At 36.5% G+C, this 20,045-nt stretch overlaps 1 protein-coding gene across 1 annotated transcript in view; it reads right to left on the bottom strand.

The window, feature by feature from the left end:
- LOC114462985 (sodium- and chloride-dependent GABA transporter 2-like) overlaps positions 1 to 19,379 on the bottom strand; it is a 29,087-nt gene extending 9,708 nt beyond the window's left edge. Inside the window, exons 1-5 of the mRNA XM_028446178.1 lie at positions 19,195 to 19,379; positions 9,282 to 9,416; positions 7,138 to 7,278; positions 6,288 to 6,375; positions 940 to 1,072 (exon numbers count right to left, since the gene is read on the bottom strand). Coding sequence (XP_028301979.1) covers positions 940 to 1,072; positions 6,288 to 6,375; positions 7,138 to 7,278; positions 9,282 to 9,416; positions 19,195 to 19,369 — 672 coding nt within the window. The 5' untranslated portion in view covers positions 19,370 to 19,379. The remainder of the gene's footprint in view (positions 1 to 939; positions 1,073 to 6,287; positions 6,376 to 7,137; positions 7,279 to 9,281; positions 9,417 to 19,194) is intronic.
- Between the last annotated feature and the right edge of the window lie 666 nt (positions 19,380 to 20,045).

Here is a 20,045-nt window from a genome sequence, read left to right as displayed (position 1 = left end):
GTCAAAAAACACAAAACTAAATATTTATACAAAAAATACACAAAATGACAACAGAAATGTACAAAACTACGCCAAAAGAGATACAAAATTGCTCCAGAATCACACTAAAATGGCAACGAAAAACAATAATTATACAAAAAATACACAAAAAGACAACAGAAAAGTACAAAAATACACATAATGACTCCAAAAAACATACATTATAGAAAAATACACCAAACAACAAAAATATAAAAATGAGTAAAAAACAACAACAAACAAATTAATCATGTGCATGTCCCATAGAATTAAACCAGGGATATTTCACACAATATTTTACTTTACACCCACAAATAAACCCCTTTATAACACTACAGAGTAGAGTATGTACACCTCTTTGTACATCCAACCTTCAAACACATACTAATTTAGCCATAATTGACAACTCTACTTAAGCGCCCACTATATGAATACATACTTACAACGGGCACTGTAGTAGTAATTGATAATGTTGAATACAAAAATTTGCATTGATGCGTCATTTAATGCTGTAAATTCATGATAAAATCAGGCCGGTGGTAGCTTTCTGCTTCATTTTTGCTGCAGTACATAAACTGCTGAGTGCAGTGTCATTCCCCCTTTTCATTGTGAATAATTGCTAAGAAGAAAAATTACTTTGGGACCATTTCACTGAAAACTTATACTACACACCAGAGGTAGAACTAACATCTGTGACATGAAACTAACAGGCACTTCATATATTGCATAATGATAACGTCTAGCTTCTGATATTGAAAATATATCAAAATTACAGGTGTGTGAGCCCAGGTCAAAGAAATAAACTATGAGACTGTTAAGACCAAAACTGGCTTGTTAAAACAAATGCAGATTAGGTAGTAAAGAGAAAGGTTATTTAAACATTACTTAGGAAAAAAAGACATTTCTACAGGTGAGAGTTACCTTTCCCGTGGATCTCACACCCTTCCACACGCAAAAGTAGCAGATGATCCATGCTAGGAGAAGGCACAAAGCAAGGTCCCACTGTATTTTCCCCAAGGAATCTATCCCCGAAGATATGTGCAAGACTCGTCGTCTGTAAAGAAGATGTACAGTCAGATTCAGCTGTGTTGGAGCAGGAGCCATCTAAAACATGCAGAACTGGAGATACCCAGGACTGCTCTACTGGATTTAAGAGGTTGGATATTACCTAATTTTACAATTTACTCGTCAGCCAAATTCATCCTTTCCCCTTTTGTGGCAAGACAGTTTACCTCCATTAATTTATATTAGTGTGAATATAAGAATTAATTTGTTGGAGGTGAAGGCGTAGCTACAAATGTAGCTTTCCTCCATCAGTGTCAATGCGAAAATAACTGTCTATCATTATGTTATACTGTAAACTGTTTTATTGGCTTTGAGTGATGAAAAGAGGATAATTGTAATAATATTCTAATTCCCAATCAACCAAATAGAAGATAGAAGTTTACTTTCTACATTCAGCTTATAAAGTCTCAAACACAAATGAGAAATTATTCAGATTTATCAATTTAATTAACAATTTGTAAGTTCTACTCTTTGTTTATCAATTTATTTACTTGTCTTAACTCACATGTGTGAAACAGCTGCTGCTTTGGACACTGAACCTCATCGCCACCTCCACCCAATCTTTACATGCATTTACCTGCATTGACTACTAGCAGTATTTGTCCCCCATGTTTTGGGCTCCTGAACCACCGTGGACTTTGTCCATGTAAAATGGCTATAGACAACATTTGTCATAAAGCCCTTTATTTAACATGATGGCTTTGGTAGTATGTTGACAGAAAACTGTTCTTGTTGTCTGCTGTTGACGCGGCATACAAAAGTACCAATCATGACCTGCTTTCAGGTTTCCTCTGAGTCAGTCATTACGTATAGTTATACAATTTAGAATAACCGCATTTTAGAAAAGGCCTCTTGATACCAACTGCTTTTGATTCAAAAACATTCATATAGTCTTATAAGGCCACATTACAGAGTGAACACAAGTCTGAAAGCTTTTCCAGCTTTGTATAAATAAATAATGCACATGATATTTTGTATCAAAGCAGAGTTGTCTGTGAACAGTGGAATTATTTAAATAAAATAACTTAAAGTGCATTAAACTAGATTTAATTACCAAAAAATGATGCACTTAATTTAAGATTAAGTGGATTAAGATGATTTTGTGTTTGTCTAAAAAACCCAGACCCTCATTTAAACAACTTACAATGAAATGATTCAGAGGAAACAGCTCAGCAGAGCAAACACAGTAAACATATGCAATCAACTCTGAATTTATGGAGGATATATGACACTGCCCAAAACCTTTCAGGTATGATTTGATTGATCCACTTGCTGCCATTGTGTTACATAGACTAAACACAGAATGCACGTGTTTAGTCTGTAACTAACAAACACATGGAACACTCTGATAGCAGCAAGGACATAAGAGACATGCAAGAATCAGACACACTAGAGGAAGATTAGTAGCCTAAACATCTCTGTGGATACACAGGATTTGTAAAACAAACAATAATCAGGAACTCTTACTGTCTTTTTATGTATGTGATACATATATGTGCAATATTTAACTATTACACACCATTGAAAAAGCAATAATGCTGCACAATACAAGATGTAAAAGTGGTCCAGACTATTTGTTCTGGGTCATTGTTAGAAAAAAAAGGCTTAACACTCTGAACTGGAAGAACATTAGAATGTAAAATCATCAGGCGAAGATTTTATAAAGGAAATAAGGGAGATGGAGCAGGAGCAGGGACTCAACACCTCCCTGTGTAACTGGCAACACATCCAGCACCATAATCCTGAACACAGGGGCCCCCCAAGGATGTGTGCTGAGCCATCTCCTCTTAAACCTGTTGACCCTCACCTGCTGAGCACACAGTTGAGATCCCAGGTTGCATTTGAGCTTCTTTGCCCCTAGTTGACAACACGAATGCCGTTGTGGGGAGTCGAAGAGCCAGTAAGTTATTTTACCTATTAGCTAGTGAGGCTGCGACAATGTAATGACCTAATAATCAATGACGTTAATACGTAGCGAAAACTGCTTCTGTCTGCACTGCTGCTCACCTGAGACAGGTTCAGCCTGTCTAATGAAGCAAACTGTTGGCTTAGAATGGAAACCACCTTTAAGAACCAACCAGAAAACATGACATGACTACTTCTATCTCTCTATTTATGGGACATTTATAATTATGAGACTCGCTACTGAGTCCAGGTTAAACCACTGTGTTACAATTTTACCTTGTCCCAATATGGAAAAACGTAATTCATGTTTAGTTAAAACCTGTCAGTGTTTAGTAAAAAAGTGAAATGTAATTTCTTATGAAATGTTACAGAAGAGATCTTTTGAAAAAGCAATAATTCTAAAGTAATGCCCTGCAGAATAATTTATGTTGTTATTGTTTGTTTTGAAGAGAAAAGCTGAATGAAAATGATTTGGGATTTTCATCTCAAACAAGTTTTTGGTATTTACTTTAAGTAAAACAATATTTTAATTTAATGATATGAATAAGATGATGGTTTAGTTTTAGTCGGTCATTGTCATATTGTGTGTTTGTTCCATAGACTCTACTTAGGCATTTCCCTTTTTTAAATTAATCTTCCTTTAAATATATTTATTTCATTTTTTAGTTCAAAGATGCTACGCAAAGAGAGACGCATTCAACAAAAAAGAAGGAGCTGCATGAGGCAGCTAAGGGTAGTGGATCACTACCCACTACAGCTGGGTTAAAAAGAGCAAAGGTAAGAACAACAATAGTTTTTCAAGGTTGTTTTGAGATGAAAATACACTCAGGATTTAATAATTGTTTACATTGTATATCAGTGGATCAGAGAATGGAGAACAAACAACAAAGAAAAGGTCAGAGTAGAAGGCACTGGAAAAATAAAAAATGTTAAGAACTAAGAAGTATAATTGTAAATAGTTGTACATATTTTGAGTACAGAAGACCTCGAAGGAAGAAGAATAAAAAAGGCAGGAGAACAAGAGAAGAGGGGAAGAAGAAACTGTATCCAGGTGATGAAACACACATAAAGTTAAATGGTGATCAATAGAGTGCTGATTAGGAATGTTAATGTATCTTCATTAGGGCAAAACATTTAGTTAATCTCTGTTTTATGTCTGCATTTCCATGTTTCCGTTTGATGCTTGTGTGCCAATTAAGAATGTACTACTGTCCTGCACTGTAAGTCTGGCAAAGCATTTGGTATTAATGGTTTATTACAGTATACTAAAATACCAACAGTGTGCTCATGTTCTTTCCTTGTCATCGATCCTCCCCAGTCCCCAATCTTTCCCTCATCTCCTCGTCAGCCAAGATGCCATGATATGTACCAGTAATGTGTGCCATTTTTTATTTGAGCACCTGCCCCTTTGGAGGTCTCTGCACGGGCCTGCTCATATGTTAGTTTTTCACCTATGGTGTGGTTTATGCTTATCACTGCCAAACTGCTCTTAATTATTATTTAGCCAAAAACGTTTTATTTAAATGGATAATAGTTAAATAAATAAATACAATAATAGTTTGGACACATTTTATGATAATGTATCTGATTATTTGTTAAATAATAATTACATTTTTTGCAAAGCTGTGAAGGAGAAAATGACAAAGCTATTTATTTATTTGTGGGTTTGATTAGACAATTTGATGAACCCCATGTGGGACTCATTGGTCACTAGCTAAAATAATCCTCACCTATAACATAACAACGATCCTGCAACCGCAGACGAACATATTATCAAAGTAAACAAAACTTGTCGAAATGAGATTCACGTAACCCTATCCGTCACCAGAAAGAGGCCATAGAAGCGAGTGTGTTCAGGAGAAATATGAAACAAACGCTGTACATATTGAGAAAAAAAAGCCTTACATGATAAGGAGATGTTTTCTAATTTCAGGAATGTCCCTCATTCCACTTCTCACCGTTATTTACTCCATTCAACCGTTTTCTGTCAAGATTTTACACAATGTTGTTCTCTAGGCAATGTTTAAAGCAGATTTTAAGTGAATATCTACAGCAGATACCACAGCACACTTTTACAGGTGTGGAGAAACACATTCCTCCATGATTAATCAGAAAGGATTAACACAGGTGTTAATTATACTGTACAAGTCTGATAAAAAAAAAAAAAAAAGTTATTTTCAAAGAGTGAAGCATGTATAAGAAAGTGAATTGAAAGGAAAGTGTAAAGAGTCACCATGCGAGCGGAGGATCACTGACAACTATTTAACGCGAATAACCTTAAATCCCTTTCTAATCGGGCTCTGGTTGCCTGTGCTCGAGGCTGCAAACAAAGCGTGTTCGAGCCTGTCCGCGTGCACTGACGTCTCCAGGTGTTTGGGCACCTTTGGGTGATGTGGCGGTGAATGTCGAGGTGTGTTTGTGTGTTTCAAACACACCTCGACATCCTCATAATTTACGAGGATGTCATAATTGTCAGAATTAAGGAGGATGAGCGCTCGTCAGCGCAGCAGCACTATATAAAAGTAATGATTTTTTTTTCTTGTGCCGCCCCCTAGAGATTGCTGCCCTGGGCGGCTGCCCATGTTGCCCATATCAAATACCGCCACTGTGTACAAACACCCTTATAAGGCCAGGCCTTTATATGTCAGAATGCTACATTCAAACTGTAAGCATATCATTTAGTTAAGCGTCTGTTTGGTGATGGAGCATTTTACATTTTTTTAAAGATCAGGCTTAAAACTTTGCTATTCCTAAATTGCATGCTAATGGTAGCTGTGCCTACAATAGTAGCCATTGGTTTTGACCTACTGGGCATTCTTCTTTATACTTTCTTTATTGTGAAAGCAAAACATTTTTAGTTATGTCCATGTTTTGTTGTCAACACTTGCTTATCTCCTTATTCCAGTATCCTCCACTTCCTTTATTACTTGTTTTTCTCCCTTTGAAGCCAAAGAGATCTGGTCTAGAACTTGAGTTTGATAAGTGTAAATTGTGTAATTTGCCTTGGCAATATGCACAAAATGCCCCCTAGGTTTGTACGTTTAGCCTTACATCTGCCTAACCTTTGTGTCTGAATAGATGTGTGAAAACACCCATGAAACTGTTTAATCTTCATGTCCAAGTTACAAAACTGGTATTCTTAGCTTTAGATGATGTTATAAAACCATGATATCAGTACTGGTAATCAACTGTTTGAAATATCCATGCTTTCAGATGGCCCCTGGCCTTCATACACAAGTTTCTGTTGATAGTAAATAAACAAAGATCTGTAACTCAGGCTCATTTGGACAAAAACTTACTGCCAAAACTCTACAACAGACGATGAGGAATTCACAGATGAGGTCCAGTTAGCAGTGGCGTTATAGTTGTTTAATACCACACAACCATCTGAAATATATCAAAGCATTGTTAAACATGCAAGCGCCAATGACAAACTATTAGGTCAGTATCAAATTACAAATGGATTTGGTTGAGATCAATATCTAATGGGAAATTGAATTTATACAAAAAGAAAAGTAACCCAACTGTTATTTAAACTAAAGTATACATATATGTTATCAGTGGTGCCGCCAGGATTCAAATTTATAGTACGCACAGATCCTCTCCCCCCAGGAGCGGGAGGGGGAGGGAGGGGCTGCTGCCTCGGCTCTACAGACAGTGGCCGGGGGAGTTGTCACCTGAAGTGGCTTAAAAAGTTCAAATTTTTCAACTCTGAGCGATAGGTCGCGCAGGACCTAGTCGCCAGAATCGCACAAGTTGGGTCGCTTGAAGGGAGGTCGCTTGAGATTGCGTCATTTTCATTGATTTTGAATGTAATCTAGTCTCTTCAGTCACGTTGAGTAGGTTTCAAAATCAGTTAGTGACAGATGACGTAAATGACAATCATTGGCCTTTATGTTGGGCTTCAATTAATTGGCTTAAAAAATAAGTTAACTCAGCATGTTTAGCCTATTACAAACCAGCATCTTTATTATCCCTTCCCCAAAAACAATAATAAAAAAAAATCTTTACATCCCCCCCCCACAACACCTTCAAAAAAATTGTACGCACAGTGCGTACAGTATTCTGGCTGGCGGCGCCACTGTATGTAATCATTTAAAGAAAAAAAAAAATCTAAACACAGAGTTGAGTAATGGATAGGTCGTTTACCTGTATTCCATGTGTTGTTACAGGAAGCCCATGGCAACTGTCCAGAAAAGGAGGAGAAGAAGTAGAGAAAAGCCCAGGCTAAGATGACAATGTAGCTGATGCTCCCGTAGAAGATAATCAATTGGCTGGCATATCCCATCCCTAAAAATCAATCAACCAATACAAAAGACAAACAATCGGCATTTTCCAGTTATTGATAAAAAATAACAAATTGCTTCAATGTCTTTATAAATGGTAATAATGGTGTATTCCAATCAGACGTCAGGGACTTGTGAATAACTGAAAGGAAGATGAATTGCACCTTTAAGCAGGCAGGGAGAAGTGGATTCAATAATGAGGGAACTGTACCAGTCTGTACAGGTAAAGTGAGGGATGGGTCAAAAGGTGAAGCTACAATCCAATCTCCCCTCACATTAGCTTATGAACTAACAGTGAAAATGGGACCCTGGATGAATTTTTCAGTATTAAAATAAATACGTATACTTTAACGTAGAGGCTAATCTTTGATTCCTTACGTTCTTCACGTGTTCTTAGTTTAACCTCTTCTGGAAATGACTGACACTGAGGCTGGTTTTACACGTGTGACAACTTTATCCGTCGCAGCACGGTAAAACGACCATGTTACTCCGTCAGCCATCTTTTTTTTCCTTCTTCGTCAAGTTAAAACAACAACTTCCTGTTCATGGGCAAAAAGAATACAACTGCGCCCTCTTATGGCAAAATAACATGCATTCTTGCTTTCCTTTTAAATAGCTCAATTCTCAAAAATGTACATAGTTTTTAAATCAAGATATATGAAATGTATCATTTCCTTTTAACCAAATAATACAAAATATGAAATACAAACTAATATATAAACATGAATCATTAATGAACATGTAAGCCTAGGGATGTAACGATTCACTCAACTCCCGATACGATTCGATTTCACGATACTGGGTTCACGATACGATTCTCTTACGATATATTTTACAAAATGGGAGTGTAGACAAATGATGATTTAAAAATATAATAATATTTATTTTATTGGGGGAAAAAACTAGAAAATACTGTATTATTTTCCTTTTATTTTTCATTGTCAAAAGAGTCCCTTAATAAACTATTCAAAACAATGCAATTTAACTAAAAATAAATCTTGAATGAAATAAATAAAGGAATAATACAAATGAAGAAGCCTATTAATTTAAATTCTGGCTGGATAGTAAACAATGCAAAACTGCATAATAGTTATTTTTCTTTTTAAAAGTGCAACTGAAAATGTATTTTGTGCCTTAACAATTGAACTTGTTAATAAATTAAAAAAAAACAGTATTTGCACTGTATTTGGACCAGCAGAGAGCGCTGGTAACCCAGTGGTCAGTTGGGATGCAGCTATTCTGTGCAGTGAAGAAGAGATGCTATGCTAGCAGACAGAGCTAATAGAAAAACGGGCCTTTTACAGATATTCACGTAATATTACAGATATTCTTTCGGTGCTAAAGGGGTAAGGAATCATTTATGGACATGTTTAAGAGTAGAAGGCGGCCAGAAAGAAAGTAGTAGCTGATTCCGCCCGCCGCCTCAGCATTTGGACGATAAGGATAAATATATAGCGCCCTCTGCTGTTTAAAAAAGTACTGCGATTCAATTTTCAGAACATCGATATGAACCGTGATGCCTATGAATCAATTTTAACTGCCTTACGATTAATCGTTACATCCCTATGTAAGGTGTATAAAATGGCGCATACATGTACTTTAATTTAAATCTTCACCTTCACTCTTCATTGTAAATACTGAAATAGAATTAACTCATGTTGCACTAGTCATCACTGCACTATTATCCTATTATCTTGTTATATTATCCTATTTAGTTTTGCACCTATTAGTTTCTAGTTGATTGTTAATATTTAATGTTTACATAGTTAGAGAGAGCACTGTTCACCAAGTCAAATTCCTCGTGTGTATAACATACATGGCCATTAAAGTTGATTCTGATTCTAAATAAAAGTTAGGAAAAATGTCAAATGTTTTATCAGTGACTGGGACCTGAATGGAATAAAGCCTTTTTTTATCCTGTGCATTAACCCTGAGAGAAACATACACCGCATGTGTTTGTTTGTGATTTGATTTCTAAGTAAAAAAAAAAAAAAAAAAACACCTCACCTTCGAACAAGGGACAGATCTTCCTCCAGCACATGATCCCTCCCTGACTGGTGTACTGGCCCAGTGCTGTTTCCAGGACAAAGAGTGGAACACCGCATGTCACTAAGAACAGGATGTAGGGAATGAAGAAGGCACCTGCCAGGGTGATAAAAGAGAAAGAGAGCCAAAAAAGCAAGATTTGTGATTTTTTGTTGTTGTTTTAAAGAATTGTGATAAAAAAAAAATTAGAACTGAAAAATATAGAAACATTGCCAAGGCTAATATACTGGTAATTGGCACTCCATTATAATAGTGTTGCCCACTCTCAGATCATTTCGCTGCCCATTGTGATAAGCTTCACACCCTAACATGGAATCAGAAAAATAAACTGTGTTGCAGAGTCATGTTTCAAGCAATACACAACCCTTCACATGAATGCGCTTTAGATGATTGGTTTAAAGTTGAACAGTGTAATGTTACTTATTCATGTCATAAATGGATTTGGAGTCATTTATATTAATACAGTATATGTGATATTCCTTTAAATGTCATTACATCAGGCACTCCCACTACAAATTGCCCTGCCAATCCCTCCAAATTTAAACACACCTCCCTCCATTTGAAAAAGTTTAAAATTCCAAATGAAAGACATAATCAAAATAATGTTTAGAATTTAAAAGAAAAACATTACAGCTTAATATCTCCAACCACTTTTCTTCTAGCTAATGACTATATGTTTGTTTTTCTGTTTTTTTGAGAAGCAAATTAAGTCTTATAATGTAATCATAGGAAATCTGCCTTCCAACCTCATGGTCAATAATGATAGTGAAGTTGACAGTGTTTTTTTAAGGATGGGGATGTTAACAAGTTGGTAGCAGTTCACTGTGAATAACAAGTTATAGAAGTATGATGAACAGCCATTGTGTGGTGGGGCCCTGGTGGCCACGGGGCCTAAGCAGCCACTTAATCAGCTTAGCGGTCGGGCCGGCTCTGTGTGTGCATCAGAATCACTGACGTTATTAATTCCTTGACCCGTGCACTGCTCTCAGCCACAATACATTGTGAATGAAAGTTCATAATCTAAATCCATATATTCATTACCCTAATCAACCATAGAACTAGGGCTTTAATTTAACTTTTTAGATCTGCAGCCAGCTTGGCTACTAGATTCTTAAAGTTACAAGCCAACCAGATTTTCCACCAGCAAGAATAAACTACATTAATAGTGCCAAAGAACAGATTTAAGCATTCATGTGTTTTTTAAATAGTTTTTATTTTAGTTGATTGCAGAAATACATTAAAATTGTACAAATATAAACATTTAATTTAAAAACAATGCCTAAAAGGCGCAATATGGAACTTTGGGTGTGTCAAAGAAGTGAACCTTTTATTTTTAGTATATTATCATAACTAAAACTTAACTCAGATGAAAATTGGATCCCTGGAACACTGAAGTTAGAAAGAATAGAAGTAATCAGTACTAAGACTTAGATGTACTCTCGAGACTAAATGTTTTACGAACATGTATGCTCTTCAAATGTAAACCAATCCAACTCCCCACAAACTGTACACTGCACATTTTAAAGATGAACAAATGTTGGAATACCAGCCACTCATAACCTGGTATCCATTTAGTATTAAAACTCCTCAATTTCTTCTTCTTTTCAGATTCTCTTTCATCCTCATTTTCCTCTGCGTCAGCAACAGCTCTTTTTTGCAGTTCAGGTTTTTCTCAACACCTAATAAATATCTAGACATGTTTGTTTTTTTTCTAATTTTCCAACTTAATTTCAGCTCCTATTGTTTGTTTTGTTCTGTTCCGTTTGTCTTTTCCGATACCAAACGTAACATGTACACTATCTTATTTAAAGAACAGTTTAGGTACTAACAGATGGTGATACAGTTATGATTTGGGATAGACTCAGAAGACTAGGTTTGACTCTAGGAGTGGAGAATGAGACACTGAACACGGTTTAGATTTTAGTGATACCATATAATAGTGAAAACAACCAACATTAAACATTAACAACAATAGACATAAGAATACAAATGGCCATTCATAGAGTAACAGTATGTACAATTCATTTCATTGGACATTAAACAATTTTGCAGTGCACATATTGTCCATAAATGCCCAAAAAATTAGTTCACGTTCCACCTGTAATGGCAAGGCGCCGCAACCACAGTTTAATGGCCCTACGGTTGAGCGTCCATAGGTGGGAAAAAGAAGTCCAAGAATTGGGAGGGGAAGGTGTGTAGTGAGTGTGTGGGCCGTTAATGAGTTGTGAGGAGGCAAAACCAAGGAAGAGGGGCAGCTGCAATAAAGTGCCTCCCACTAGCAAGAGAGTAATGGAGGTTCAGTTGGTTCGGTCCCAGGCAACATCTTCAGGTTTAGCGCCCAGACGAGGCTTCTAGCTCACCATCAACCTGGCCTGTATAAAAAACCAGTCCAATTAAATATCTGGTGTGTGCACACATTATTATCAAACAGTTCTCAATAACACAAGCTAGATTACAATCAATTAGCAGTATTTCAATTTCAGTAATCCAATATAATCAGTTCATTAAATATATATATGAGTAATTAATATAATATTTGTTATACTAATACGCATTCATTACAGTGTTCAAGTGGACTCGTCGAAAGTGCATTGGATACCAATATAAATGAACTGGCTTTAAAGTGCTTAAATTACATTCATCATTTAAACAAAATAATAATACACAGTCATAAAAATAAGTTACAATGCTAACGTTTCATTCAGCAGATCATAATCAGAGAAACGGGGCATACAAGATGCTATTAACCGCATCAAACAATCAACAGGTAGTGGTAGCGGCTAGGTTAAGCTAACCCATTCCAATGAATAACATTAGCGCGACTCACTAATTCCGCTGTTTAATCGGTACAAAGCTCCGTTTCAGACACTCGCCGGCTCTGGTAGTCGGCTCCATTTCTTGCATTTAGTTTTGGGACGTTTACTGTTAAATTAAGCGAACATTTCCCAAGCGCGACCCTCTCGCGACTACAGGCAGCCAGCCACAGCTGTGTTTATTTACCGTGATTGGGCGCACTCTGTCACGTGACAATGTAACGGCGTGACGTGACGACGTACAAAGAGTTGCGTCAACTCCGTTCAATCCAAAGGTTCGTTTTTTTTGTTTTTGTTTTTGTTTTTTACAGCAATGGCGGCTCATGGAGCCTCACAATAGAGAGACTAACGCGGATTATTATTATTATTATTATTATTATTATTATTAACAATAATAATAATAATAATAATAATAATAATAATAATAATAATAATAATAATATCAGCAAATCTAAACCAGTTACCGTGTGCATTAAGGCAGGTTAGTGGATTATCCCCCGCTAAACTAGTACAATTTTATTTTTATTTTCAATTTTTGTATTTTCATTTTTTATTACTATTATTATCATCATTTTGAGATACACTGCTGTTGTTTTCATGTTCAAAAGAAGAAAAAAAAATTCAAAATTCTTCTTAGAAAATTAAGGGATCATTAGCAGATACAAACAATAAGCTTTTCTTTTGCTTTATTTGTGAGAAAAAGTGCAAATGAAGTGTTTGAATATGATTGCCTCACATATTTTTTTATTGCTATAATCCTGTTTTTTTTTTTTAGATTGCTCCTGCTGACTTTGACCAACCATTTCTTTCTCCTCTCTGTGCATTTCCGGTTCGGTTGGGAAGTCATACATTTTCACTCCTTTTTCGTAACTAGTGGACAAGTTATTAATGTTTCTGACTTTGTTAAACATTTATTTAATGAATTTATATTGGTACACAAGTGCATAATGAAAAATCTAATGTATATTTTTTATATATGTATGGACATAATAAATATGTTTTCAATGTGTCCTGTCTGGATGTGGTGTTTTTTAATGACCCCTTTTTTTAAAGAAAATTAAAGAAAATTCAAAGCAATACATCCTGTATACAATACATATTAACACATTTTTTAACCAAATTAATGTTGGCCTTAACTACGTCAAAAAAGCAGGTAAGCTGTTCACACTATATATTAATACGAATTTACGCTAGGAAAAAAATATTTATGGAACTACATGAACATATAATGTATATACACATACATATGATGGTGTACTGTATACATATTGTCAATCAATGCAGTTATTGATGACAAATGACCAAAAATCCCAGTTATGTCACTAGGAATCAAAGGATTCTAATGGCCCGCCACTAACTTCCGGGAACAAATTCAGTCTACATGAATCACATGAAGGTCAAGCATTTTGGACTTCCGTTGTTGCAACTCTGTCTCTATACGGCTCTGGTACAACGTATGCATATAACCATAACAATCACGCAACGTAAGCACTTAGACAATTGTATGACAATTGACGGCATAGTGTTCATGGGAAATATAGGATTAAGACAACCAACGGTGTTGCCAGATATACTGTACATTACGTTTTAAAATCTAAACACACAAAAACCCTCAAATTTCTTGGCGGAAAGCAGTCCAATCTTGCAACAATGACTTGTCGCATCATTTCTGCAGCCTATCGATTCAAAACGACGCAGTGTATTTGTTTTGTTCCTCACCAGCCAAAATGACGCTACAGTGTTACCCGCCAAAGTATATTTTTGGTTGGCGGGTGTTAATTTAAAGCCCTGCATAAGACCAATCAGAGTTTTATATAAGATGTTATATTGTGACCTACAATTACAGGAATTATGTTTTTCCTGAGAAAGACTTTTAATGTTAAAAAAATACACAGAAATCTAAGTGCTGCGTTCCTCTGAGGAATTCTAGGATGTAACTTATTCAGGAGTCATTTCGTGTATTTTTGTATCTTTTTCAGTGTAGTTTTGTGCATTTCCGTTGTCATTTTGTGTATTTTTTGTATAAATATTTAGTTTTGTGTATTTTGAGTCATTTTCACATTTTTGTTGTTGTTTGGTGTATTTTTCCATAATATATGTTGTTTAGAGTATTTTTTTTGTGTTTTTGGAGCCTTTTTGTATATTTTTCTGCATTTCTGTTGTCATTTTTGTGTACTTTTTGTATCAATATTGCTTAGTTTTTTGTTTTATTTTAATCATTTAGTATTTTTTTTTATTATAAATACCTTATGTGTGGTGAGGGCGTGTTTCGAAATGTGTGTGTGTGTGTGTGTGTGTGTGTGTGTGTGTGTGTGTGTGTGTGTGTGTGTGTGTGTGTGTGTGTGTGTGTGTGTGAGACTAGCTACCTGTCCTCCTGATTACCGTGAGGGACTCTCTCCATCTCCTCCATGAGTGCTCTCTCACACACATGCACGCGCATCAGCCGTGGGAACTATTTGCTACTTCCGGGAATTCTTCCGTTGTCTCAACTCTCTCTCTAAACGGCTCTGTGTGCGTTCAGCATGTACATCCAAGGGGTGCATTTGGTTATACAGCACGTGATGAAAATATCAGCGTTTATAATGCCATATGCATGGAAAAATTAGCATTTTTGGTTGTTCGCTTTTAAGACAGCCGCGGCCAATGGCTTTTGGTTTTTGAAATGACCAAATCACTCCAAAATAATGGATGTACTCACTTGAGGTATTTGATAGTTGTTGACAAAGTTTCAGGTTGAACAGATACCAAGTCGGGGAGATATTTGCTCCATAAACACATGCACGCAGACCTTTCTTGCTTTATAGATAGATAGATAGATAGATAGATAGATAGATAGATAGATAGATAGATAGATAGATAGATAGATAGATAGATAGATGTGTTCCTGGAGGAGGCTCTTTCAGAAGCACAAACTTTTTCCTTATCACAGGCTGTATTTCCGGTTGAACCCAAATCACTTCCTAGAGTTGGTTTGCTCCTTTTTCTCAGCAGTGTGGTTTTTTGACACAGTCCAACCGCACAGAGTCCACAGGTGTTTTTAGTCTTATCAGTCTTCAGTCTCAGGTCTCCTTTGGACAGCAGGACAAAGAAGTAGTCAGTTTTCAGCAACATCTTAGCATCCACATTCCGATGTATAATAAAAGTGCATCTGCTTATCTCCAAACAATCATCTTGATACTTGTCATTCTCTTGATAAATGATTTACCAATTACTCTTGCAATACAGGACTTCTAAAAACCTGTATTTAAAGATCCCATAATTATACTGTTTTTCATCAATTTCACACAGCTGTCAAAGGTCCAACAACACTATTCGATATGCATTGCGCCAAACCCATCCGTGGTCCTGAACTTCAGCAGTCCAAAAGTTGCTCAAGTGCAAGCTATTTCTGTGCCAGCACCTTTAAATGCTAATGAACTCCATCTGTCGACGCCTACTTGGAGAGCCTTGCCCAGAATATAGGCACTTGTGTATATTTGTACAACCAACAACAGAGCAATTTGCGTGTCTAGACTTTAAAAGGCAAAGACCGGGGCTGAGGTTTGGAGCTGACCAATCACAGCCCTTACCATCTCAGTCAGGATTTTTGGGAGGAGCATGTCAGGTTTAGGGGAGGGGTCTACGTCTATGTAGAGTGCTACGTGCGTCTACGGCTATGATTGTACGCAGAACCATATATCAGGCTTTAAAAAGCAAAAGTTAGTGTATCAGGTATTTTTCTTTATAATTAACAATACCAATAGTACATTTTGTTATTCAGATCCCAACAGTTCACTTAGATGATAAATCTTAATTTTAAGGATAATCTTCTCATGAGTTACAATGTTAAGTGTGTTCGATCCAAATAATCTTGGTCTGGAATGCAAACATTGATGTATCCAGTATTTTATATTTAATCATCACAGAGGAGATGACTTCATCTTTGGCGGTGTTCAGATGATCATCTGTCCCATACAGGATTTTAAATTTCAGTAATATTTCATCTAATAAATTGGAATGCTTATTGACGTATTTGATCAAATGTCATAACAATTTAAACCTAATCCTCTTTTATAGATTATTTCTTTGCTTATAGTTGAACTGTTTTAGGAAAAAAAAATACTGTTAACTTATATAATTAACTCTCCCCTGAAACTTTTTTGTACATGAACAAAAATCTTTGTTATTTATTTTTCATGTCCGAAGTAAACTCTCTAACTCAGTGGTTCCCAAACTTTTTGTGCCCAAGGCACACCAAAGGACAAGTAAAAAACTGAAGGCACAACTATTGTGCAAAATACGGTTTATAACACGTGTTATCACTCATATCATGTACAATATCACCTGAGCTACAGGCGACCGTACAAGAAAGCGCTCCATTCCCCCTCTCGCTGTTTCTCTGTTTTAATGTTGTTCTACAGCCTTTGTGACAGTCTTATAATTCCCGCCTGCGCAACCATAAGAACAGCAAAATATTGCGTTCGCTCTTTTTTTTTTTAAGAAGTATTTTTAGGTATAGAGTTTACCTCTGTATTATGAAAAGAGTGCATACAAAGTAGTACATTAAAATATAATTATTTTGTGTAGTTGTATATTGCAATAATAATGTATGTGTCGTGTTTATTACCTGTCCAACAGAAATTTTGCCAAATTCTGGCCCATTCGGAATCCTTTTAAAATCAGCAACTCCCTCTACCTTTGAAAAGCAACTCCGAGATAAATCCTGTTACGGTCACGAAGACGTTTATCCACAAGCTTTGTATCCGGATTTTTCTTTTGTCTTTTAGTAGAAGCTTTATACGTTGGCAATTGTGGAATGGGTCATTTTGGAGTTTTGGAGCGCTCCTGCATGACGCTCTGCTGCTCAGAGTTAAGCCTAATTAAAGGTTCTGCGTAAAAACCCCCGCTGTAGACGCACGTAAGCTGAGACCCACTCCCCCGTAATCTTACATGCGCCTCCAAAAAATCATGACGCTGAACCTTAAACCAGGCGTTATACCCATTTGAGACGCGCGGCCTCACTTTGATTGGCAGTCCAGGAAGTCAAAGCCTATTGGCTGGGTGCCCTCGGCAATCGTTTCCATTTGTACAGGGGTCTATAGGATGAAGGAGAGACTCATATACATTAATGTATATGAATGACCACCGGCAGTAGACCACAGTAAAAGACTAGAGAGGGAATGAATATCAGCTTTAAGAAGGAAATATCTGCACTTACCTCATTATCTGATGAGCTTTAGACGAGCCCCCAACTGTTATGGCGGTTTTGGATGAAATGAGACGAAGTCAAGTGATAGGGTCGCTGGTCAGATGCGGACACGTGATTTATTTGGTCAATTCATTTTGGAATCAGAACGGTCTGGAATTCAATGGTTTCAGTGGTAGTCAAAACAATGACAGAGCCTCTGAAAAGAGACCTTGGTAAATGCTATCAGTAAGATGGTATCTGGCCTGCTTGGGACAGTTCAACCAGACCAGACCAGGAGAGATTCTGCAATCATATATAATTTAGGATAAATGGCCATACAGTTTCAATTGGGGGTTTGTTGTTTGTTGTGGCTATTGAAATAATAAACTTACAGCAACTTCAGTCAAAATGTCTTTTGGCTGAAACGGAGCCTAGGCAATGTGTTCTATGTGTGTTGACGAAGGAAGAGGGACATCATCAGTCTTAGTTTACACTGTTTCACTTTGTTTGGAGTTGAGCCACAGTGTCAAGGATAAATTACAATACAACTGTCACACATTAGATTGTGGGCCACTATTTGGTACTGTATCCATGTAGTGTCAACTGCATTCTAACAACTGTGCACAAAACACTGGGCAATGGCTGCCAGCAAAATTAGGATGTTGAATGGAGAATGGTTTGCCAGAATGTCATAACAAGCTATAACATGTTTCTTCTGGCTGGTATAAGTACTGTAATATTGCATGTATATATATATAGGCCAGTGTATATGAAATGTTTTAAAATCTTCACAGGAACATAAGCCGGACTATAAAGGTATAGGCCTAAGTTATTTAGATAGAGCTTTAAGAGCCAAAAAGTGTGTGGCTTCACTCATGCATTAGTAATCATTTTAAAGTATTAATACTGTCATTTGTTAAAATGCTCCTGCCTCAGCCATAAGATCATCATCAGGAAATACCAACAACGTCCTCATCGCGCTCCGCTCTGAGGCCAATGCTAATTTTGTGCTATAGCTTCAAGTGGTCTTACAACTTGAAACGTGATTTGCTTAATTGTGATTGCTTCTAAAACAGAAAATCATCCAACTGGTTAAACTATCAAGTGGATACTCTGCTTTCTATGGCAATCTTTTTATTTCTTTCAAATTTTAGAGAAGCACGAAAATCCTGACTTTGAAACATGTAACATGTAACGGTTCCCATGCTTTGTTTGTAGCTGTTCATTGTGGGATAGTATCACAGTAAAGATATTGTGAGCATGTTGTGCAACTTCTTGGCTGAGAATCTGAATCTTGGATCCATTCACTCAATTTTTTCTCCCAAAAGGCTTTCATGATTCCAACATGTCCTTGTCTGTAATGTCATGTTTCTTCAATTATCAGATTTTCTGACAAAACTCTTGTCTGATAATATTCTCTTCACATGCTTTTTTTTACAGTGCTGCTTACAAACACAGATGCTTGGGAGTAAATTTACAATAATGGTTTTAAAATGTGAACGTGAAGAATGTGACACAAGTCATTATACAAACACATGGTTTACAATATTTTCATTGCCTTTCACAACCTGTCAAACCCCTTAAAAGTCAAATATGAGGCAGAGGGGACAGAGTTAAAATAAAGGAGATTAGCCTTTTGTCTCATGCTGATATGCCAAATGTAAAGCTTTATAAACTCTTTATTCACTTTTTAATAGGTTATTTAAGTTTTTCTTCATGCCAGTTTAAAGGCAGAGAATTGAACTGCTATGTACATAAAAACATTTCTGTGTAAAAATTTCCATTCGCTTTGAAAAGTTTTCTTTATTGCTTGTGTCTGATGGCCCTTTTACCTAATAACTGTGATGAGACCACTAACCTTGGAAAGCAAAAAAAATTAAAAAAGTGTACTTACCCCCTCCATTCTTGTAGCAAAGATATGGAAATCTCCACACATTACCAAGTCCAATAATAGCACCAGCTACCGACAAGAGAAACTCCTTTTTGCTTCCCCACTTGCCTCGCTCATCTACTGTTTGTGGGGCAAGTTTTGTGGGGAGGTGGTACAGCTTGTGCAGAGAGCCTGCCATGCTGCTTAATGTGAAGTGGACAAATGACAAGACCTATATATCCTAGAGTTTCTGGATTGCCTAACTGCAGCATGTATGCCGACAGGCTGGGCTTGCCACAAGGGGGACCTCTTGATTAATGCACAAAAAGTAAAGCTACACCTAACAGAAGAGTGAAGTGTGACTAACATTGTATTGACATGCAATAAAGATTTCAAAGACAGGACCCACTGGGTTACACAAGGTATGATGAAAGAAAGAAGAAGCAACAACTACAGTAGCACATACTTTTCACCTAAGGCATTTAAAAAACCCAAATAATTGTCAGATTAGACTCAGTATTTTTTGTGTAAATCTATAGAATTTCAATCCCACACCACTTTACAGGCTCCAGATGAACATTTGTCAAATTGATAAGAATCTTTTAAAGGGTGTCGATAATCTATTGCCGGTTCTAATTGTTCTTTCGTGCCACTTGTCTTAAAGTTTTGTCAAATCTTTTTTTTTTAAAAAAAAACAAAAAAAAACTAAACTATTATATTTGCTACTGTTTAATGATGTAGTTATAGTTGACAATGAATAACTGACTTGGCTCTTGATGCAAGGTGTGAATAACATCACCTTTGTGTGTGTTTGTGTAACTGAGCTTTATATAATAAGCCTTAAGGGACTCCACTGACAAAAACCATAAATCACA

Source organism: Gouania willdenowi, chromosome 5 (assembly GCF_900634775.1).
Source record: "Gouania willdenowi chromosome 5, fGouWil2.1, whole genome shotgun sequence".
Classification (NCBI taxonomy): Eukaryota; Metazoa; Chordata; class Actinopteri; order Blenniiformes; family Gobiesocidae; genus Gouania; species Gouania willdenowi.
Note: the sequence above shows the minus strand (reverse complement) of the source record. Positions and strands in the feature narration are given on the sequence as shown.